Source organism: Zootoca vivipara, chromosome 6, assembly GCF_963506605.1.
Source record: "Zootoca vivipara chromosome 6, rZooViv1.1, whole genome shotgun sequence".
Taxonomy (NCBI): Eukaryota; Metazoa; Chordata; class Lepidosauria; order Squamata; family Lacertidae; genus Zootoca; species Zootoca vivipara.
In genome coordinates this window covers 27,855,847-27,879,439 of record NC_083281.1, presented here as the reverse complement: position 1 = coordinate 27,879,439, position 23,593 = coordinate 27,855,847, and the positions used below count along the sequence as shown (strand labels likewise).

General features: G+C 46.0%; 1 protein-coding gene across 1 annotated transcript in view; it reads right to left on the bottom strand.

Moving 5' to 3' along the window:
- The window catches only part of LOC118086741 (IgGFc-binding protein-like), a 52,316-nt gene extending 30,075 nt beyond the window's left edge, over positions 1-22,241 (bottom strand). Inside the window, exons 1-12 of the mRNA XM_060276444.1 lie at positions 21,951-22,241; positions 19,904-20,001; positions 17,752-18,242; positions 14,827-14,880; positions 11,715-12,953; positions 8,922-9,535; positions 7,665-8,226; positions 5,864-6,459; positions 4,603-5,173; positions 3,623-3,822; positions 2,997-3,377; positions 1,747-2,025 (exon numbers count right to left, since the gene is read on the bottom strand). Of these exons, the coding sequence (XP_060132427.1) occupies positions 1,747-2,025; positions 2,997-3,377; positions 3,623-3,822; positions 4,603-5,173; positions 5,864-6,459; positions 7,665-8,226; positions 8,922-9,535; positions 11,715-12,953; positions 14,827-14,878 (4,494 nt within the window). The 5' untranslated portion in view covers positions 14,879-14,880; positions 17,752-18,242; positions 19,904-20,001; positions 21,951-22,241. The remainder of the gene's footprint in view (positions 1-1,746; positions 2,026-2,996; positions 3,378-3,622; positions 3,823-4,602; positions 5,174-5,863; positions 6,460-7,664; positions 8,227-8,921; positions 9,536-11,714; positions 12,954-14,826; positions 14,881-17,751; positions 18,243-19,903; positions 20,002-21,950) is intronic.
- Between the last annotated feature and the right edge of the window lie 1,352 nt (positions 22,242-23,593).

The window sequence follows — 23,593 nt, the reverse complement described above, 5'->3', positions numbered from 1 at the left end:
TGTTCTTCTGCCCAATAGCTCCAACTTTACTCTCTGCTGTCTTGAGCAGGATAAATAAACCAGGAAACTTTGGCTTCCTATAACATCCCATTCAGCTATCACCATTTGTTGTTCTCCAGTAAGCCACAACCACTAGCCAACCACAAACCATGCGTTGGTGTTCTTTTACTAAGTGTGGGAGCAACAAGCCACAACCCCTGATTTGAACATTAATAGGAAGCCCAGACTTTCTGGCTGGTTTTCCCCATTCTCACCAGTGGAAAAGCAAAGCAGGAGTGACTGGGCCATGGGCACCCACATCCTCTTTTGATATAAACCACAACAAGCCCGAAATTCAGGCGTATTGTGATGTGCAAGCTCTGCCATGTGAAAGCAACTCCAGCTGAAATCATTCTGAATAAACCTGACCAAGCTTGGGCTATGAAACAGCCTACTCCAGTAGATGATGGATTGGTGATAGCAGGAAAGGCTCTGGGGAGAGGGAGGGAGGGAGGGAGGGAGAGAGAGAGAGAGAGAGATCAGACTTGGAGCTTTAAAGCACAGAGCTGTACCTGGAAAGCACAGGGCAAAAGGTGGCTCAGTCCTTCCCCTCTGTTGCCCATTAAGGGAATTAAGATCACCAAAGGAACTTGTCTAGCCCAATAATTATCAGCTTGTGGTGACTAGGACGTGGGCTTCACTGGCTGCATTGGCATTGTGGAATGAACTCCCTGCTTAAATATGACAGACCCAATTGTACTGGCACTCTGCCAGTTTTTCAAAACACAACAGGCATTACCTTGATCTCTTCACCTGGGCCTCCTGCGTTAATTGCTCTGCTGTTTTAACGTGTTTGCCTCACTGTGTATGCATACTGTTCAATTTTTTCATTTCAAAAACCGGGACACACATCTTCCGGGACACACTCCCAGGTGAGTCACTTGACCCTTGCCGCAACCTCACCCTGGAAAAAGCGCTATCTCAGAGTGCATTTTGGAATGCTGCGTGAGAGTGCGACATGAAAGCGTGGGAGATCACAGCACCCAAAATGGCTTTTGCGATCTCCCACAAAAAAATGGGATGTCCTCTTTTTTCCTGGACACTTGGCGGGTATCCATATGCTAATCATGCATCATTAAAATAAAGAATAATTAAAAATACACCGTAATTAAAACCAAAAAGAAAGAAACTATCCCTTTAATTATAAATGTCCATGATTAGCACATCTATCTAAAGATTGTAGATGTGCTAATCATGGGCATTTATATTTAATGGGATTTTTTTTCTTTTTCGTTTTAATTACAGTGTGTTTTTGATTATTTTTTATTTTAATGATGCAGTACAATGTGGGTTCCTATGGGCAGATCTACACTCATGGTTTTTAACATTAAGGAAGGGTTTGATGATGTATATGGACCCATGATGTCCTACTTTTAATGTTCATAATGTGCTATTAAAATACGACACCAGAAGGGACTGAAGAACAACAGCAACCAGCAGTAGGGAAACGGTGTTTTGACTATTTTAAACTATTGGTTTAAAAATGCTTTAGTTTACAAGTATGCCTGTGATGTTTTAGAATGACATATCTAAAATTGTTCTAATAACATTAAACAGGTCAGTGTAGATCCAGCCTAAGTTTTGCAAATCTCTTTGAAGTCATCTTAGCATTAAGTGGCATGCCAATTAAAATATTATAATAATAATAATAATAATAATAATAATAATAATAATAATAAACCAGTTACAGCAATCTTACTAATATTAGAAGTCTTTTGCCTCCCAAGCATGTAGGAGCTCAGCAATGTTTGTCTCGACCATCCCATTGGGCAGCTTCAAGTCATCAGAGCTGTTCCCATTGAAGTTTCCACATGGGGCACACAGCTTTCCTGCGAGGGTCTTCTTGACTCCCACTGTCACCTCCCCATCAGAGCGAAGGTGAACCTGCACCTGAGAGGCCTGGTTAATCAGGATTCCGTCCTGAATTTCGCTCACAGATATGGCTGGGGAAATCCTGTAGGGCAGCCTTACCAGGCGTCCATTTACCTGGAACACATAAAGAATGGGACATGAGATCTGGCACTGAGTGAAGGCCAAGAAGCCAGCAGCAGCCTGAGAACCAAAATCCGCTCCAGCCCCGCATGCTATCAGATGGAACACCCCAGAAGCTGTTCTTCAACTTTGCAACTGGAAGTCAAGAAAACACTGGAGCCTATTATGAATAAACGGAAGTTGCATGCTCTAGTTCAGGTAATATCAAATGAATACAATGAAGAGAAACTGCCAATGGATGCTGCCTTTGAATTCCCACAGAGGTTAGTCTTTGAGAGATGAGATGAAAAGTTCTGAGAACAAAAGTCTTATTTGATTATGAATTCTCCCCATTGATTCACTTTAACACTGCTGCAGAGCAAAAGTGCAAATGTGAACGATGATGAGATCCTTCCACAGAATCATAGGGTAGGGCAACTATGAGGCACAGAATCTGCTTGTGCCCCCATCAGTCCATGCATTGGACTAGGAAGCAAGCACAACACTTGGTTACAGTAAAGACGAAATGCTTCTTTAAAAAAACGAGGGTTTCTCAGCGGTTCTGGATCTACACCCCTGGCATAAACAATCAGGAGATCCCTCCCACACTGGACCAGTTCCCATGTAATGCTAAACTGTGCTCAGATCTTTTAAGCCTCTTCTCCCCTCATTCATTCAGGAGTAGGAATAAATTCACCTGCAATTTTTCACTACCAGGAATTGAGATTCATTAAACAAGCCAGCTTTATCATCCATCGTTTGAAATTGGCATGTTTTGGAATTGCCAAGAATCTTTTTCTTAAACAAAAATATATTGATCCCCAATTAGTACATAATGAGAAGCCAGGCACATCAGGACATACAACTGAATCAAGGTTTATTCCTCTTCCTGGCTGTGCAGGAACAGGAAGGGACAGCAATCGAGCCCAGTACTTTACTAATGGCTCTCAGATCTTAACACACTGTTCCTCCTGACTCTCTCTTACCCATGTCCTGTGGTTCCTTTTAAGAGTGATGGATGCATTCTGGAAGAAAACATGGACCGCTCTCCCAACTACCAAGACATCGTTACTGTCCTTTCCGATGCTCACTGACACCCTGAACCAGTAGGGGACACTTTCATCACAAACGGTGGCAATGTCATAAACCCCACTGCAGAGGTACTTGCGCGAAGCACCATCAAAGGTAGAGAGTTGGGCTCCTGGAGTGAGTTTGCACTGGTATTCCTTGCTTTCACAGCTGCGCACGCCATTTCTAAGCATGCATATCTCTTCAGCCTGGCATCTGGTTTTCTCATAAACAAGTTGACCTGTGGTATTGCAAGTTATTTTTTCTGTGCAGTTCCTTGAGAAGATATTCTCTCCAACCTGTAAGGAAATCCCAGACAAGGGACATAGCTGTGAGATCTGGAAAAGAGTCCGAATGTTCAAATACACTGCTTTTTTGTTGTTTATTTTATTCATTTGAAAAATTGGCCTGCTGTCATTCCAAGATCTACATGTAGGACTAGAAAGAGACAGTGATCTAATTCCAGCAAATGCTTGTACAGTACCACAGGCACACCAGTTTTCATGCAACGTTCATGATGCTCCACCAGCAAAGCTGGCCTTACCTTAATGTACAGACCATTATGCACACAGCCGCATTTGTTTATAGGCACACATGCATCCCCATCAGACACGTAGCCGTCATTGCACTGGCAGCCTTCAAAGCAGTTCTTTGAGCATTGCACAACAGTGGATAAACTGGCACAGGTGAAATCGCAAGATCCAATGCAAGTCTCATAGTGGCTGTTGGCTGGGCAGGTGAGGGCTGAGGAGACAAATCAAAGCCATGTTTACCAGACATTCTTCATTACATAAAATAGGAAGCAGGTTTTCTTTTCAGCTATTTTTCTTTTCTCTATATTGTGTATATTGTGTTGTTATACACACACACACACACACACACACACACACCACTTTCCCAAGTTATGAGAAGTTCCAGGAACAGAACTGACCTGGGTTTGGTTTTCTTTGGAGGAGAGGTCACCAAAGACTTATGGCTTTTAAATAATAGTTGGGTTTCTTTACAAATATGCATGTCAAGCATAGGTGAAGTCAGAGACAGCAAAGTCTTTGTAAAAAGTTGGGAATCCACTGTCCTCAACAGATACCCACTGAGGTACGTGATCCCTGCAAGATGTCTCCAGCCTTCCAAACCTCAAAGCTCTGTCTCTCACTTTTCCTTTCTCCTTTGCTGCTTCTTATCAGGAATGGGGAACCTTCTGCTCTCTAGATGTTGCTCCACTACAATGCCCATCAGACACAGAAAGCATGGCCAAGGCATGGGGATGGTGGGAGGTGTAGTCCAGCAACATCTTAAGAACTGAACATTCCTCACATCGGGTTTTAATATGCTCATCTATTTTGTGTCTTCTCCATGGGTAGAAAGATAAGTGGGAGAGAAAGGCTTGAGGAAACAAGGCAGAAGACAAGTAAACTCATAGCACTGCAACCAACATAGCTCAACCAAAGGCTCATACTCCTTTGGGTATTGGAGAGACTCACTACCAAAAAGGCAGAGATGAAGAAACTTTTTCATCCAACTTACGACAGAAGGACTTTGTTCTCCAGGCTCCAATCTTAACTCCAGCAGACTGGCACGCAGCTGCATAGGCTTGAAGGCTTCGGCAGAGATATTCCTGCTCCCCTTCGGCCGCAGTCAAGTCATACAGGCATTGCTCAAGGTAATCCGAGGGGCTAACTAATGAGGAGCAGTCTTTGAATGGTCCTGTCTCGGACGTGATCATTCCACAGGAGTCGTCATTCTCATAGGGTGCTGTCTGAACTGTATCAAAAGTGGGGCATTCCTCACCACAGCCATTGGAGCAGATGGCACCATCCAGAGGGACCTGCCAGGAGGCCCCAAACTCATCCACCGTTTGTGCGGATTCCCTACTAGGCAGCATGAAATCGTCCCTCTCGTCGCCATTGAAATTGCCACCCAGACCACACATGTGTCCCTGATAGGTGCTGGGGACAGACACACGGACATAGGAAGAGGTATCATAAAGGACTGTGAGGCCAAGGGACGCCTGGACAATTATATTGATCCCCTCCTGAGTGATCCAGAGTTTCCCCTTGTCTCTATTCACTGGCAAAGTGCAGAATTCTTCATCCACCTGCATCAGCAAAGAAGAAAGAAGCACATTCATGGGGGTTATCTCTGAGCACACGTGAATTCTCAAGCACACACAAATACAAAAGACATACACATCTCCTTTTGCACATGCTCTTTTTCATACCAGTGATATAAAGCAATGTCATCATTATTTAAAAGCAATTTAATTATTATACCAAATGGTTTTCCTGTAATTTTATGACTGCAAGCCACATTGGACTCCCTTTGCATAAGAAGGGCACGTTATTCATTAGAAATAATAGGTGAAGGTAAAGGACCCCTGGATGGTGAAGTCCAGTCAAAGGTGACTATGGGGTGTGACGCTCATCTTGCTTGCAGGCTGAGGAAGCCGGCTTTTGTCCACAGAAAGCTTTCCGGGTCATGTGGCCAGCATGACTAAACCACTGCTGGTGCAACGGGACACCGTGATGGAAACCAGAGTGCACGGAAATGCTGTTTACATTTCCGCCACAGCGGTGCCTATTTATCTACTTGCACTGGTGTGCTTTCGAACTGCTAGGTTGGCAGGAGCTGGGACAGAGCAATGGGAGCTCATCCCATCGAATGGATTTGAACCGCCAACCTTCTGATCGGCAAGCCCAAGAGGCTCAGTGGTTTAGACCTCAGCGCCACCCGTGTCCCTTTTATTTCAAATAGCATTAATAATCTGATATGAATGGCCCATACATACCATAGCTATCCATTTCCTTCCCCTTTCAAGGACGATAGTGTGCTGTTGAACAGAGACCACAACCTTCCTGATCTGAGCAAGGTGTCCATTTCCATGCTTCTCATTCTCCACCAAAATGGAGAAATTCTGCAGACGAGGGTCTGTGCTGCAGACTTTGACTAAAGTGTAAGTGCAGGAGCCATGGAAGCGAAAGCTTTGTCCATCAAAGGAAATATAAAGAAGGTCACCAAGTGCTATAGCTGTACCATATCCTGCAGGGTGACAGCCTTGTATGCCGTTCTCCACCTTGCACTCCTCCTTTGCTCCACAGGAGAACTGCCGGCACTTGGTGACTCCGTTGTCCAGGCAGCGGCACTTCTCCTGGCAGGAGCTACTGGGATAAAACTCCTCTCCCTTTTTGTAGTATCTGCCCTGGTGCACACAGCCACACTCTGTAAGACGGACACACTGATCCCCACTGAGCACGAATCCAGGATCACAGGCACACCCTTCGGTACATGCAGCATCACACATTATTGGGGAGGAGGCGCTCCCACATGTAGCAGGGCAGGCATTTCCACAGAGTTCATAGTGGGAATTGTGTGGACAGGAAAAGCCTGGAGAGAATGAGTAGAGAGGTGTGTTATTTTCTTTCCCCCTGACCATTGTAATGTAACACAAACCACCTTGTATCTGCTAAGCCATGTCTACTACCGGTAAGCACTGTGGCTCTATTGTACCTCTACTGTCAGAGTGTGGGAGTGCTGTCAGCACTCCCGGCTGGCTGCCCAGGAAGGTATAAAGAAAAGGAAAAGTTTCTTACCATCCTTTTTAATGTCACTATTACAGAGAGCTGCTATAGAACCCAGCCGCTTGGATAATGGTGTTGTCCCAAGTGAATCTCCACACCACACCCCCAATCTCTCCCACTTCCTCATTCATCACTTCTATGGGTGCTGCTACATGGCCTCTGTCTTTGAGCTCTTTGATCTCCTACTTTTAAGGCTTGCCTGGTTCTGGGAGATGGGTGTGTGTGTGGAATGCTTGCTAAAGACACCGTGTCAGTCAGCTGCCATTCCGGGTCCTGCCTCCTCCTCTCCCATTATTTCTCAGCTTTTCCCCTCATCTGCCTCTGACCTGTGACTTCCCTCAAACCCCTGTTGTAAATCTATACTGGCTTCCTCTTCCTCCTCCCTGGAGGGGTCAGGATGGGGAGGCAGTCTCCACCATTTCTCTTCTGCCCAGTCTCTGACACAGAGACAAGTGTACATTGCTGGGAATCACAAGTGGGGAAGATGCTATTGCATTCAAGTCCTACTTTTGAGTGTCCCATAGGTGTGTGGCTGATGACTGCAAAAACAGGGAGCTGGACTGGATGGGCCATTGGCCGGATCCATCAGGCTCTTCTTACATTCCTATGAGTCAGTCCACTGATCCATCTAGCTCTGCAGTGTCTACCCTACTGGCAAAAATACTCTAGGATTTCAAGCACGTTTCTCTCCCAGTGGTACCTGGAGATGCTGGGAATTGAACCTGGGATCTTCTCTATACAAAGGCCAAGCTCTACTGTGAAGCTACGGTCTTTCTCCAAGAGCTTAGGGAGCTAGACAAGCCATTAATATTAGCCCCTCTCTCACAGTATCTACTTAAAGAAAGCTTCCCACATAGAAGGAGCAACAGGATGATTCTGCTTGCCCAATTTCTGGTCCCTTGAAATGCCCTGAAATTCATGCATTATGTCTGTGCAGAATATCTGCCCAGAGGGTGTCCACACTCATTTCTGGAGCAAAATCGAAACTGAGATTCAGGAAGTAATACTTACTGCAGAAAGAGGCTGATCTCCATTTCCCAACCTCGATGCCCAGAGCTTGGCAGGCTGTCACGTAGGCACTGATGGCACTGCAGAGAGTGTCATGAAGACCCTTGTATTTACAGGTGTCAAATACACAATCATCAAAATAGGGTGTGGGGTCAATGGTCTCATGGCACTGCCTGAACGGCCCGTCCCTTCTCTTGAGGATCCCACAGAACTGGTCCCCCTTGTAGGTCTGTTTCTCTGCCTCACTGCATGCTGGGCAGTCACTGCATCCTGCAGAGCATCCTGGGACCTCCTTCAACTTCCAGCTGTCTGCAAATTGGATTTCATCTGTCGTCTGAGCTCCATCCTTCATAGCAAAATCATCGCTGGGGTCCTGATTGGCATTGCCACACAGACCACACACAGCATTGGCATAAGTGCCGGGAATAATGACCCTGGCATAACTGTACCAGTCAAAGCTGACTCTCAGATCAAAGTCTGTTTTGATGAAGCCATGGACTCCGCTGATGTAGACCTTCAGTTTATTTTCATAGGAGAAGGGCAGGTCCACAAAGACTCCATTCACCTGGAAAACATGGAAGTGACCATCCAGGGATTTTCAGTTAAATCAGAAAAGGATGGTGATTAACTGATGAACAAATGTAGAATTATGTTCTGTACAGGGTTTTGAAGCTGGTGAAAGAAGTTAGCTGCCAGATGAGAGGGCTAAAATTCTGGGGACGAGGAAAAACACATTTCTTCCATGGACAGTTAAAACAGAAATCTATGCTATGAAGGCAGAGCCTCCTATGTTTCACTGGCTTTTAGGCAAACTTGGCCATCTCTTTCTAAATCCTCTACTTTGCTCTCCCCGGGTCAGGTTCAGCACCAGATGCCAGGGATGATAGCTATCCTGCCTACAGCCTAGACAGCATTGCTATTTCAGCTACTCAGCTGCATTGCAGCTGCAACGTCCTGCTCACTCATCCTCTTCCCCTCTTGGCCCAGTGTAGCTGGCTGAAGAGAAACTTTTAGATAGGAGCTGAGTGGCATCCAGCATTGCATGTGTAGGAGATATAACATAGCAGCCACTCAGCACAGAGTAATTCTTCAGCTCCCATCCCCAAAGTGTTGCCAGGGAAACGAGTCTGCAAGGGTGGAGGGAGGAGACTGATTGGTGATGAATGAATGTCTCCCTACCCTTGTACCAGCTGGTCCTCTCACAGCAAAGTATGTAATCAACAGTTCCCCCAATCTTCTCTTGTCGTCTAGCATATATACCTTAATCTTGTGTGGATGCTCTTGACTCAGGCTGATGGTCATGTTGTAGACCTCTAGTGTCACCACTTTGGTGAAGGACACCGCCTTGCTGCCTCGGTTGTTGTTCTCCACCGTGACCAAAAATGGGGTGAGAGTGGGATCCTTGGAGCAGACTCCAGCCATTTGATAAATGCAGGTTCCCATGAAGTCAAATCTCTTTCCATCAAAGGTGGTGTAGTGAGGGTCTCCAGTTCCTATGCAGGTGGAATATCTGATGGGATGACAGCCCCAGTTCCCATTAACTAGGGCACATTTCTCTCTGGCCTTACAGGAATCCTGCAGGCACACGGCCCTCCCTAATCTGGGGTCACATTTGCAGCGACTACGGCAGCTTTCATCAGCCCAGAACTCTTCCCCCGGACCATAGATCCTGCCGTTATAGGTACAGTTGCAATTCTCCACTGGGATGCATGTTTCATCACTGAGGATGTAGCCCTCGTCACACTGACAGATCGGCACACAGGTATCATCACACGTTTCAGGAGCAGTTCGGTCAGAACAGGTGGCTGGGCAGGCATTTCCGCAGGACTCGTAGTGGCTGTTCTCAGGGCAGGATATTGAGGCCAGTTCAGAATCTGAATGAAACAAGGATTAAAACCCATGCAAGTCATTTCTTGGGCCTGTAGGTCTATCAAGATGTCTTTGCTAACTGAGATAAGTAAAGGGAAAAGGAAGTGACCCCTAGATGGTTAAGTCCAGTCAAAGGTGACTATGGAGTTCTGGCGCTCATCTCGCTTGCAGGCCAAGGTAGCCGGCATTTGTCCAGGTCATGTGGCCAGCATGACTAAACCACATCTGGCGCAACAGGACACCGTGACGGAAACCAGAGGGCACGGAAACGCCATTTACCTTCCCGCCACATTTACCTATTTATCAACTTGTACTGCCGTGCTTTCAAACTACTAGGTTGGCAGGAGCTCACCCCATCGCAGGGATTTGAACCACTGACTTCTAATCAGCAAGCCCAAGAGGCTCAGTGTTTTAGACCATAGCTCTACCCGTATCCTGATATAAATGCGCTCAAAGAGGGAATGAGTTGTTTTATTGTCAACTGGAAATAAGTAATAGGACCACCAAATGGGACGTCAGGCCAACATGGCTTCCCCCGGGTCCTTCTGATAATTTGCTATTCTTTTATGGCGTCATTTTATGTATGGTTGCCATTATGTATACTGCTTCAAAATACCAAGAATTAAGCAGAATATAAATACATCAAATAAATAAAGTCACTGAAAAGCAATCTTATTGTAAACTCTCCCATCCCAAGAACTTCGGAGAGGCATGTATGCTTTGATACATCTGTATCAGAGGACTCATTTGTGTGCCCACCTGTGATAGAAATAAAATTGCTGGGGCATATGGGGCAGGGCCTTTTTGGTGGTGGCCACACATGTGCAATTTGCTTCCAAGTGAGATCTCTGCAAATTTTTCAGTGGGCCCTAGAGGTACATTTGTTCTCTATCACTTTTATGGAGTGATTTTAAGCAGTTTGTTGGCTTGCAGCTGCTACTGCTTTTATTCTGTTGATAATTGTGGTTTTATGACAAATTGTTGTTTCTAATTCTAGTATTTGGGGGGGGGTGTTTTTAAGTGTGATGTTTTAAATTACCTTATGCTACATTTGCTATGGGACACAGGTGGTGCTGTGGGTTAAACCACAGAGCCTAGGGTTTGCCAATCAGAAGGTTGGCAGTTTGAATCCCCGTGATGGGGTGAGCTCCCATTGTTCGGTCCCTGCTCCTGCCAACCTAGCAGTTCGAAAGCATGAACATGCAAGTAGATAAATAGGTACCACTCTGGCGGGAAGGTAAACGGCATTTCCGTGCGCTGCTCTGGTTCGCCAGAAGCAGCTTAGTCATGCTGGCCACATGACCCGGAAGCTGTACGCCGGCTCTCTCGGCCAGTAAAGCGAGATGAGCACCGCAACCCCAGAGTCGTCCGCGACTGGGCCTAATGGTCAGGGTTCCCTTTACCTTTACCTTTACCTTTACATTTGCTATGTGACATGTTTTTCCTAAAAAGTAAAATTTTAGAAAAACTATTCTAAATACACAAACAAATTTGCAATGTCACGGTTAGCCAATCAAGAAGAAAAAAGTGGGGGGAAATAGCAAAACTGCTAGATCATGATGAGGTTTTCTGGAGGAAGCTATGCAAATATACACATTCACCCCTGCATGGTGATAGATGTGGGAGGGACCTGTCTATAGTTATGCTTTGTGATTGGCTATGGTGGCGCTGTGGGTTAAACCACTGAACCTAGGGCTTGCTGATCAGAAGGTCAGCGGTTCGAATCCCTGTGATGGGGTGAGTTCCCGTTGCTTGGTCCCAGCTCCTGCCAACCTAGCAGTTCGAAAGCATGTCAAAATGCAAGTAGATAAATAGGAACCGCTACAGCGGGAAGGTAAACGGCGTTTCTATGTGCTGATCTGGTTTGCCAGAAGCGGCTTTGTCATGCTGGCCACATGACCTGGAAGCTATATGCTGGCTCCCTCGGCCAATAAGGCGAGATGAGCACCAACCCCAGAGTCGGTCACGACTGGACCTAATGGTCAGGGGTCCCTTTACCTTTACCTATGTTGTGCAAAGAGCTGATTGGCCATAGCACAGGAGATCTCTATAAAAGGAACTTATACTGGATAGGTGGCAGATGCAGCTTTAGGATCTCCTGGAGATATTATCCTTGCAAGCTGGTTCCCCACCAACCCCAATACATCTGCTTAGGATGTAAACCCAACATGAAACTTAAATTACCTGATAAGACAAAAGGTGGTGGAGCAAAGCCATAGCCTTCATAGTTTCGGCTACCAAAGACCAAGACGCCAAAAGGAGTTTCAGGATGTGCTAAAGAGATGGACTGATGCCTGGGCCCCAAGTTGTATACAGCCCATGAATAAGGTGATCCGGGAATCATTCTCCATTGAACGCCTGTGATAGCGGTCTCATCTCGGGTAATCCTCTGGGTTTCAGAGCTTTTTGCTATGATAACGACATAGTTCTCAAAATTCTTTATCCCGTCAACGTGGTAGGATAGGCCATAAGATGTTACGGCTGGGATGTTGATGAGGAACGGGTCGTAGCCTGTGTTTCCCGACTTGAGGCCAGTGAAGAAGAAGAGGACCTGGATCCCAGCATTAGCAGAGATGTAAAAGGCATTAGGGAACTGGATCTCAAACTGCCTAACTTCTCCAGCCACCATGTCTTGAAAGCCTTTCTGTGCTCCCAGTTGATAATCAACACGAGTGTCCTGGGAAGCCACCACATACGCAATGTCAGGATTGGTCTGGAAAAACACCGGAGGGACGACAAAGGTGCTGCCCCAGCTGGAGACCGGCAGCAGCTGCTCGACAACGTGGTCACACTGAGAATTTTGCACCACACAGACATGCCCACTCAAGACAGCCACGGGTACCGATGACTCGATCCTGGTGCCCGACAAATCATCAGAGCTTTGCAGCTGGGCAACCTGGAATGCCCGGAGATGAACTGTGATTCTTGTCCCTGCGTCGTACGATGTCCCACCGAAGAACACATTCCCTTTTAGGAGAATCTGAACTGTGGCAGGATACTGCGATGCTATGACTGCGAATTCTTTTAAGTAGATGGGTGGTTTGGTACTTGATGGTGTTACAATGTAATAGGTTGTGCCAAGTTCATGGGATGGATACAGAGCTGTGGTTGCCACGGAATACAACTTCCGGTACAGTAAAACAGCAGAAATGTCCTTGTCGGCCTGAATCTGAACAGACTGGTCGAATCTGGTGCTGCCTTTCATCTCTGCAGTCTCTGGGATCTGAACAGGCACCATTTCACCTTCCCCAACTGAATAACTTTTCCGGAAGGCCGATCGACTCACTGACACAGTTACTTCAGTCAGGTTGTGATGGCCAGTCAGGAGCAGCTGAAAGTTTGTTTCGGAGGCTCGACTCGTCTCAAAATTTTCCATGAAGGCCGTGACGAATTGTTTCCCATAGTACCTTGCGCTGGCGTGACCTGAAGAGGTTAGGACATAAAGTACACAAAACGATTTTTGGCAAATGATAGCAATGAAATACCAAAGCAAAAAGGAAATCAGATGAAAAGAGAAGGTATCATATATCAGGGGTTGGACTGCAGTTCCCATCAACCCTGACCATTAGACATACTGGCTGGGTTTGGATGGGAATTTGAGCCCAACAGCATTTGAAAAGACACAGGCACCCCACCTTTGGTTTAAGCACAAAACATTTGGCCTACTATCTGTTCTACGGCACCACATTCTGCTTGGTTTTCTTTCAGTCTATTCTTTGGATTAGGAGAGAACCCACATGCCAATCATATGACATCATTATGACATCACCATTGGCAGGCGAGTTGTCCTGCCCATCTGTCAACATCCCTTGTGCAGGGTTCTGAAGCGCCCAACAGTGTGCCAACCCTATGCTCAGTGCTTTGGAAAGTGCCCGGTATTGGGACTGGAAAAGTGATTCTTTCTCACCTCCCCATCAATTGATGTGGGCAGAGGGTGGGCGGGGGGAGAAAAAGAAATCTGCTATTTGTGAGAAATCATTCTCTCAGCCAATGCATGTGGGAAAACATTGCTGCTTCCTTTGGTTGCACTCACCTGTTCCTGGTTTGTTTTAAGTATTTGAATTTTGAATTTTAGATTCTTGCAACCTGGAATTGACTGACTAGATTCTGTCCTCGTGATTTATTCCTCTTAAAAAAGTGCACAATTGTGCATGCACTGTTGTTGAGTACAATGGAAGGTTATCCCTCTTTCCTCCTCCTCCCCCCCCCCTCACCTAAATTTGTAAGGGGCTCTCTGAACCCTCCTGAGCAGATTTGGGGAAGGCACAGGTTTGGAGCAAGGAGAGAGGGGATGTTCCATTGCACAAGGGTAAATCCTTGAGCTAACGGAGCAAGTGAATTGGATGCCACCCAGGGGCTGTTAGTGGGCTAAACCAGTGTAGCTTGATGTATTGTCTCCCCCTCTCACACTTATATACCCAGCCCACCATTGTGGTCTGTGAGAGGGGGCCTCCTGCAGAGAAGATCTGACCAGAAGCTCTGCTCCACATAATATAGGAAGTGCGCATTTGCCGTGTTGGCACCATCCCTCTTGAACTCACTCCTGTTACATATCAGACAGACATCATCTCTATTATCTCTTTGGGGCCTATTGAAGAGCTCCTTGTTCCAGCAAGTTTTTCCAGTGCCGTCTCTCTCTCCACCCCATTGCAGTCAGTCTCTGTACTGGACTTGAAATTGTTGCTGCTTATTATTGTTAAATCACTGAGGAGTGTTTATGGGAAGTGAAATAAATAAAACAAGCCACTGCTATTTGTGCTTAAGTTGTGGCCAGATTCAGGTACATCCAGTGGCTGCAGCGGATTCCTCAGTGCTGGGAAACTGTTCAAAGGTTTTCAGTGGAAGAATAGATTTCACAATATTTGTGGATTTCTGGTAGTGATTAAACAAATGCATTCTGTTCAGCAGAGATAAGGGTGATGTAGGGAGGGAGGCATCTCGATAAAACTGCTTTCTACAAAATATTTTGATTCTCATTATGGTGCATCTGTTTTTACTAATTGCAGTGAAGGTCATAGTTTGTTTTTTCCCGAGTTAATGTGTAATACAGTATTTAATGTGGGATGTAATTTGGCCATCAGGTCTAGGCAACCTGTGGCCCCCTCTAGATGTTACTGGACTCCTATTCCCATCAGCCTCAGCCAGCATGGCGAATGGTGAGAGATGATGGGAGTTGTAGTCTAGTAAATATGTGGAGCATGATCAGGTTCCTCATCGTAGTGCTGCCTAACGATGCATACTGATAATTGCATGTGTAACCTGAAAAGGAAAAGGGGTCTGATCCCAGGTTACTCACTGCTCAGGAGCATCAAACCAGCCAGAAGGGTGAGGATCCTCAGCATCGCCATAGCTGCAAAACAAGGAATTTTTGAATAAATATTAAACATGATTTCAGGACTGGGGTCTTCTCGATTCAGAAAGCTATGGTAGTAATGATGAAGATTTTCAAAGAAACATAACCTTTGAGCTGAAGTAGACACTGCACCTATAACAAAAATCAACAGGAGCAGCTTTTTCCAGCATGGAGGTGCAGTGGTGGAAAAGGACTTTGTTTCTTGCAAGAACTCCAAAGGCCCATATAGCAGCAGTGGACCGAAAAAGGTAGATCTCTGCCTGATTTGCAGTGGAAGGGCAAGGGGCTCCTGTCTTCTGGTTGTTTAACAGCAACAACAAAATGATTTCCCACCCATCCCTAAATTGGGCTGCTGAAATGTGCTTAGAAGCACCCTGTTCTTTTAATTCTATGTCTTTTGGATGTCTTTTGCAGCTGGCTGTGGTTGGTGTAGCTTGAGGTTCTATTAAAAATTGGGTAGTGGTCAGGCAAGGGTACTTAAAGACAGTCAAACTAATATCAGTGTACTGGAAGAAGCAAAGATCACCAGTGTTGAAGCAATGATTCTTCAACATCAACTTCGTTGGACTAGTCATGTTGTGCGGATGCCTGATGATCATCTTCCAAAGCAACTACTACTCTATTCCGAACTTAAAAGTGGAAAGCATAATGCTGGTGGTCAACAAAAGAGGTTTAAAGACTGTCTCAAGGCAAATCTTTAAAAATGTAGTATAAATACTGACAACTGGGAAACACTGGCCTGCGAGCGCTCCAGTTGGAGAACAGCCTTTACCAAAAGTGTCATGGGCTTTGAAGACACTCGATCTCATGACACAAGGGAGAAACGTGCTAAGAGGAAGGCACGCTTGGCAAAACCACACCGTGATCAACTCCCGCCTGGAAACCAATGTCCCCACTGTGGAAGGACATGTGGATCCAGAATTGGCCTCCACAGTCACTTACGGACCCATTGTTAAAATCGTGTTTATGGAAGACAATGTTACTCGGCTACGAGTGATCGCCAAAGAAGAAGAAAGAAGTCTAAGTGTCGGAGTGGCCAATTGTTGCTACAACACTCCAGCTCGGAGCATAAGCCCAGGGAGGGGCGACACCTACTTAGGTACCAGAATTCTAGTTGCAGGTAGGTAGCCGTGTTGGTCTGCTGTAGTTGAAACAAAAAAAAAAAAATCCTTCCAGTAGCACCTTAGAGACCAACTAAGTTTGTCATTGGAATGAGCTTTTGTGTGCATGCACACTTCTTCAGAAGGTACCAGAAATGTTTGTGTTTCATTGTGTGTGTGTGTGTGTGTGTGTGTGTGTTTGTGTGCGTGTGTGCACGCGTGCATGCGCTTAGTGGACCTCAGGAGCTACTGCAAGTTCATGCTTTGTTGATAAAGAATTAAACTACCAGCCATTTGTCCTCCTGGAGCTGGGTGTGCTCAGGACAGTTAAATACCTTAAAAGACTTTTAGGAAGGCAAATTGTTATCAGATGGAGACCTGAACTGGCCACTAGATTGGAAACTAGATTGGAGAGGGAAATTAAGGCGCTCTTCTGTATACAATCCAGGTAATTTAGAATGTCTTTTGAACCTTGCTAAATCCACTAGGGGACGACAGAGGACGAGATGGTTGGACAGTGTTCTCGAAGCTACGAACATGAGTTTGACCAAACTGCGGGAGGCAGTGCAAGACAGGAGTGCCTGGCGTGCTATGGTCCATGGGGTCACGAAGAGTCGGACACGACTAAACGACTAAACAACAACAACAAATCCACTAGAGGATTGTTTTCCTTTCTTTTCAAACCCCAATAGCACATATAATAGAACTGGTTATTTAATAAGTTCATTAGATCTTATTGCAAATATTAAGCAGGTTTCAATGGAACCAATAGTAATCTCTGGTCCCAGTATGCTAGATGCTACCCTGCACTACCAACTAGAAACAAAACAGAGACGTACTTGGAGACTTAACCTACTCCTACTCCAAAAGAGAGAGATACTGACAGAATCAAACTAAACAAATGAGGAATTCTATGTACATAGTGACCCCTTACAACATGCAGATGCTCTATTATGTTGACACACTAAAGGCAGATGCAAAGCTATTAGTCAAAACAGTTGGTGCAGAATTCAGTGGTGAAGTTGCTCACCAGGGCAAGACTGCTTACTTTGACTGAACAGGCATGCACAGCCAAACTTCCTTCTTCCTGCCCAATGCCTTGATCCCTGACAGCTTCAAATCACTCCAGGAGGCTCAGCCAAGGGGGCTGTTTGATGTGACCAAAGTACAGCTCTCACCAAATTGGCCTGACTCAGTTCAAACTTCAGACCTCAGCCAAATCCAGAGTACAGCCTTATTTTTTATGTGAACCTGCCTAATTTGCACTTCCCCTAAACAATCAAATCACAGCTCTCTGTTGAAATTCGTACCTCTGAATTTTGCAGCGAAGTTCTCCAACCAAAGTGTAATAAAAAATGTATATGTTAGGGGAAATCGTGCATACATTAGTGAAAATATCATGCAAAAATCCATTATATATGGGGAAACTGCATGCAAAAACATGTACATTGGGCAAAACGGCATATAAAAAATTGCACTGATATGCTTCCAAATTTTCATGGGAACTTTAAAAAAAGAAACTAACATTGCACACTGATGCAGAAATGTGGAGAACTGAAGTTCAGAAAACTGAGAGAAACCAAAATTGACAGATTCATCCACCCCTACATAGACTCACTCTGCCAAACCAACCTCACAGGAATGTTGTGAGGATAAAATGGGGTGGTGGAGAAGAATAAGCTACCTGAGCTCTTTAGAGGAATAATAGGGGAGAAATGGAAGAAAACGGTCACAATAAAAATGCTCAGAGTCCAAAGCAGCCTCTTACCTTCCACTTTTCACCAATTCTAACTTGGCTTGAGGTGTAGGAGAGAGGAAAACTGTTTCTCTGCCGCTGTTCCCCTTTATATAGAGAGAAGGGCTCAAAAAGTGAAATTCCACAGAACTGGTCTGAAAGCTCTATCCGTGCCAGGAAGGCAGCTGCAGTTATTTTATCTGCTTGTTTTGTTTGGTTTTCTCACCCACTCTCCCTCCCAAAGGAGCCAAGGGAGAGGCGGCAAGCTACAACTACCTAAATCTGTATTTCTGGCTCCTCTGATTGATTTATGCAATTGTCAAGAACAGCTTGAGAGTTTTGAAAGACTGAAGTCCTCCAGATTCCACCTGACTGTAAGTTCTTGGAGAACCGCCTCCCTGCTCCTCCATCCACCTTATCCGTCTGACCTAAACACATGCAGGCTCTGCGTGATTCCAGCTTCAACAAGTCACTTCTGCTCCAGAAGAAGGGTACCAGGACCCAGCAGCCTGTTGAGAGATAAGCTGCTCAGTTTTAAACAGCCAACCTCTTGGAAAGCTTATCCTAATATATCATAGTGCCATAGCTGCCAAGTTTTCCTTTTTCTCGCGAGGAAGCCTATTCAGCATAAGGGGAAATCCCTTTAAAAAAGGGATAACTTGGCAGCTATGCATAGTGCATATATTTGACGACAACAACAGCAAGGTCTTCTGTAGTTGCAGATTCTAAACCATTGACTATGGCGGCCAACCTCTCACAAAACACATCTTCAGGGGCCAAAACTGATCTTGTGTATGTTTAGCCCAAGGTAAAAACCTGCAGATCACTATTCAGAAGTTATCAGAAGCCTGCTGATTTGCAGGCTGTTATACATCTTAGCAATCTAATTTATGCATTTATAAAAACAGAGTCACTCTCTTGTAAGGTAAAAAGAAAAAGATAAAAGATAAAAGACCACTGGACGGTTAAGTCCAGTCAAAGGCAACTATGGGGTTGTGGCGCTTTCTGCGTCATGTGGCCAGCATGATTAAGCCGCTTCTGGCGCAGTGGAATACCATGACGGAAACCAGAGTGCACGGAAACACCGTTTACCTTCCTGCCGCAGGGGTACCTATTTATCTATTTGCACTTGTGTACTTTTGAACTGCTAGGTTGGCAGGAGCTGGGACAGAGCAACGGGAGCTCACCCCATCGTGGGGATTCAAACAGCCAACCTTTTGATCGGCAAGACCAAGAGGCTCAGTGGTTTAGACCACAGCACCACCCTCTTGTAAGGGCCAACCCTGTGTGTGTGTGGTCAACCTGCACACTTCCATCTGCAAAACAGGAAACTAAACAATGTCACCTGAAAGAAGAGAGATCATAGCAACACTGGCAAATGCTCCAGGCTGGATCCACACTAAGTTCGTTGAGCTTAGTTCCCATTGCAACATATGGGGCTTATGTCACGACTCACTTACCCTATCAATTACAGTGGGAACTGAGTTCAACTCTTGGTGAACCAGGAAGCTGCCTTACACCAATACAGGCCTACCTGAAAATGCTGGAAACTGAACCTGGGTCCTTTGTCATGGAAAATAGCTGTTCTATCAAATGATTATCCTTCCTCTTAATCTGTATCCAACCCTCCTACAGCATCCATAGCAAGTCTGCCATAATGTGCTAGCTATTGTTTTGTATCCTCACACTATGCATGCATGGGAGTCATTGAAGTGCCCACTGGTGGCTAAACAATCCTGATGTCACCTTTCACTGGCTTTCCCCAACTCCAGATGTTTGCGACTATAACTCTGACCATGGGCCGTGCCCTGTCCCTATATTGTACACTTAACACGTGATCTCATCTATGCAAAATTTCGGGGCAAAATTCAGATTTCCTGGACAGCAAATGAGCAACAAGGCACCAAGTAAGAATTTGAAGTACCTGAATGCATGTCTTATTGCCAAGATAGGCAATAAAAGACATGTTGAGCATTCAGAAGCAACACAAAGCTACAATATCCAGCACACTTGGCAAATTACAATTCCCAAGATTCTCTGGGGGAAATAAGTGCTTTAAAAATGCACTGGGTGCACTATAAATGGATCATGCAGATGGTGTGGGGGGGAACAGTGGGGAAATAATAAATATAGAAGAGGGAGAGGGAGAGGAGCTTAATGGAAACCAAGAAAAAAGATTTCTTACCAGCCTCCTTCAGGTTTGATCCAGAGTCCGTAGAAAAGAACTATTGCTCAAGAGGTGTGAAGTGGACATCTCTCGAACATAGGAATGTGGGGATTGGACTGGGAGGGTGGGAAATGGAAGAGGGGATCTTATGAAGGGCAAGCAGGAACTTGGAGGTGAAAAATAGCAAAGGGGGATTCTTATGCAACAAAGCAGTTGTTGAGTTTAGAGTACAAATGTTTAAGTGGTCCTTGGTGGGGGATTTCCCCAGCTGCTTCATAGGAAACCTTTTGTTTTCCCCTTGACAAACAAAAGGAGCAGGATTACAGGTAGGTAGCTGTGTTGGTCTGAGTCGAAGCAAAATAAAAAAATAAAAAAATTCCTTCAGTAGCACCTTAAAGACCAACTAAGTTTTTATTTTGGTATGAGCTTTCGTGTGCATGCACACTTCTTCAGATACCTGAAGAATGCACACGAAAGCTCATACCAAAATAAAAACTTAGTTGGTCTTTAAGGTGCTACTGAAGGAATTTTTTTATTTTAAAAGGAGCAGGAGTTTCTCGGGAAATGTATCTGCAGTGTTACTGGGTTTCCCTTTCCCCATCACGGGTGTTGAGTACAAATGTGTGTGGGGTCAGGTGCAGAAAAAATGGGGGGTTGTGGTGCATCCTTTGGGGGGGGGGCATGACCTGAATATGGGGATGCAGAACTCTTTTTCATCCTGAGGGCCAACTTCCATCATGGGCAGATGGGAATGCAGTGGCAAAGCAGCACCCAGCAGGACTGAACCTCCTGCTTTCCACAGTACATTTGATGGGTTGGGGGACCATATGGTTGACAAACCGTTAGAGCTGTGCGCCGGAATTGCCCAAGGACCAAATCAGGAAGGTTTTGGGTGATCTGGGTGTTAGCCAACTCAGACCGAGACAACCCTGGAGCACTGTAGATCAGTTTGGGTACCCAGAGTGATCTGGGACTCTCATAAGGCAGGAAGGAGAAGTTAGGAAGAAAGGAGAAACCACAAGAAGGTCAGATGTGTCTTCCCTGGAGGTGGGTTGAGGTGCGTGGCGGTGGATGCTTTAGATATGGAATGCAGGGTGCTCTCATCCGCCTGACCTCTCCTTTTTCCTGCCTGATGCCACATGAGACTCCTTTCTCCACAGTGCCCCACCCCTGAAGCAGCACCTATCGGCCTTGATGCCTCTGCAGAACAGCTGCTAGGCAGGGTATTCAACACTGCAGGAATGAACTCTCCCACCCTGCTCTCAAGTTGATGGGAGACTGGCCCAACCTCACTGGCAGAGGAAGGGGGTGCAGTGGGTGTGGCCCACCCCAGGTGTCATCCCTGAGGGGGAGCGACATGGCCGCACCCCCGGGACGGCCGCCATGGGTGGCGCCCCCCTGGGACGCTAGCCCTGCTCCCCTGGGTGGCTAGTTCCTGGGATGCTAGCCCTGCCCCCAGGGTGGCTAGCCCCACCCCTGGGTGCACAGCATGTGTGCCGCTCCAGGTGCCGGAGCAGCTAGCTCTGCTTCTGCCCACCCTCTGTTAGCTACGCATGGGGTCTCCCAGTTGTCAATGCCATACATATAGTGTCAGGTGTCAAGGGTTGGACTGAGGAGGAATGTTGGGAACCGCCCCCCCCCTTCCTGCACCTTCCTTCCCGAGAAGAGGAGGACAGTATAAATTTAGAACAGTGGTTTGCAGAAGGTCATAGTTCAGAGGCTGCAGAGGGGAGGAGCTGGGAAATATTGGGAGAGCAGCAGGAAAAAGAAGCACCAGGGGAAAGACAGCTAACAAGCTCAGTGTCTCTTGAAAGCATTCCTGACACGCCCCCCTCCCAGAACAAGGCATGCCTTGAGAGTAAAAAAACAGAAAATTCAGAGGCAGAAAGCACAGATCAGCCAGCGCAGGGGTGACGTAGAATAGGAGGGACGGAGGGGGTAGGACTTTACTTGGAGCAACGCCATTATCTAAGAGAGACAGCATTCCTTCATCTCTTTCTGTGTGAATATTGAATAAACAACATGGTAAGAACTCTTCTTGTTTTTCTGCTTCTTGGCATCCCACCGTGAGAGGGATAGGGTCCCCTGAAGCCTTGACATCAGGTGAGTCAACTTCAAAGAAAGCATCAGATGCAGACTCCAGCCGCACTCCAAATTCTGCCTTTGCAGTCCTGGCTTGAAGTCAAGCTGTGGTAGCATAGATTCCTGCTGAAAGCAGGGCATCAGCTGCACTGTGCAGCAATGGGCTCCACTTGGAAGCTCCAATGGGGAATTTCTAGATCCCCTTGGTATCTGTTGAACTACAACACTCCCTGGCCCCAGCCAGCATGGCCAATTGTATGGCCAACAGGTCTTGTCATGCACAAGATCTGGAGGACAATAAATTCATGCCCCACCCCCCAGATTTGTGCACATGTCAATAAAAAGAGTTGTGACATTTTACTGCAGATTGCGAGGTAGGATTTGCATAGACACATGTCTCTAGGACACAGTGTGCATTGGAAAACACCTCTGATTTCAGTTCTTTGCAACATCGGGGGTTGCTCAATCCATTGCTTGAAAAGGCCTGGCATGGTTTTAGGGAACCGCACTTTATGGAGATGATGCAACTTTAGGCAGTTGTGGTTCATTTCGACCTGTGGTTCAATTTTGGGGAACTGTGGTGTCCATTTCAGGAGTGTGTTGCAATGGATTGCGGTTGTGCTTCTCCATGGCACAGCACTTGCTTAGCATGCAGAAAGTCCCAGGTTCCATTCATGTTATCACCACGTAGGGTAGAAGAGACACCCCGCCTGACACGAGCTGCTTCCTGTCAGTGTGAGGAATACTGAGCCAGGTATAAGGCAGCTTCCTATGCTACTAGACTATTTACTGGTACCTGCTTTGATTGTGGTCCCTACTTTGTCTTTGCCTGTGCATATGGACCTAGCAATGTTTCATATGCTGGAGATGTGAGGAGGAGGGAAACAGACTGAAAGACTGAGATGTCCATCAATCCTCTTCCACTGTTGCTTCAGAGCTCTGCTGTGCAACTAAATTTTCTATTAATCATCCTTAATTTTTGAAAATTGGAGGCTGACCTTCTCATTAGCATCTGCAGTGCAAGACAGTGCAGGACCGGAGATTGCAGACAAAAGCAAAACAGAATGCTGAATTTGTGCATTTTCATATGGTACTTAACAGCATGGTGAACCGTAGGGCATTGTGTTCAAGTAAATGTTTCAGATTCCGTTGGCCTATTGCAACATCAGAGTTTGTGCAAGTCCCTGTAAAGGGGCTGGGTCAGTCTTAGGGGACCATGTCTCTCATACAAAAGGGCTGATTCAGTTTTTGGCATTGTGCAACACTTTCAGAAGTGTGGTGCGGTTTGGGGCACGTGCTATATCCAGTTCAGAGGACTACTGCATTATCGGGAAACACTGCTATTTCTTAGGAAGAGACCAGGAACCTGAAGCCAAAGATTTGGATGGTTAGTTCAAATCAAGATTAACTCTTGCATGGTTATTTAAATTTGTATCCCAGCCTGACTCTCCCCCAGGCACATAACAATAATCAAACTACATAAAAGCAAGTATGTGTTAAACTTGCATCCTAGGCAGCACATTCCAGTTTATTTCTTGCATTTCCATCTCAACTTTTTCTCCAAGGAGCTCAACATGTACATAGTTCTCTTCCTCTTCATTTAATCCCCACAGCCCCCCTGTGAGG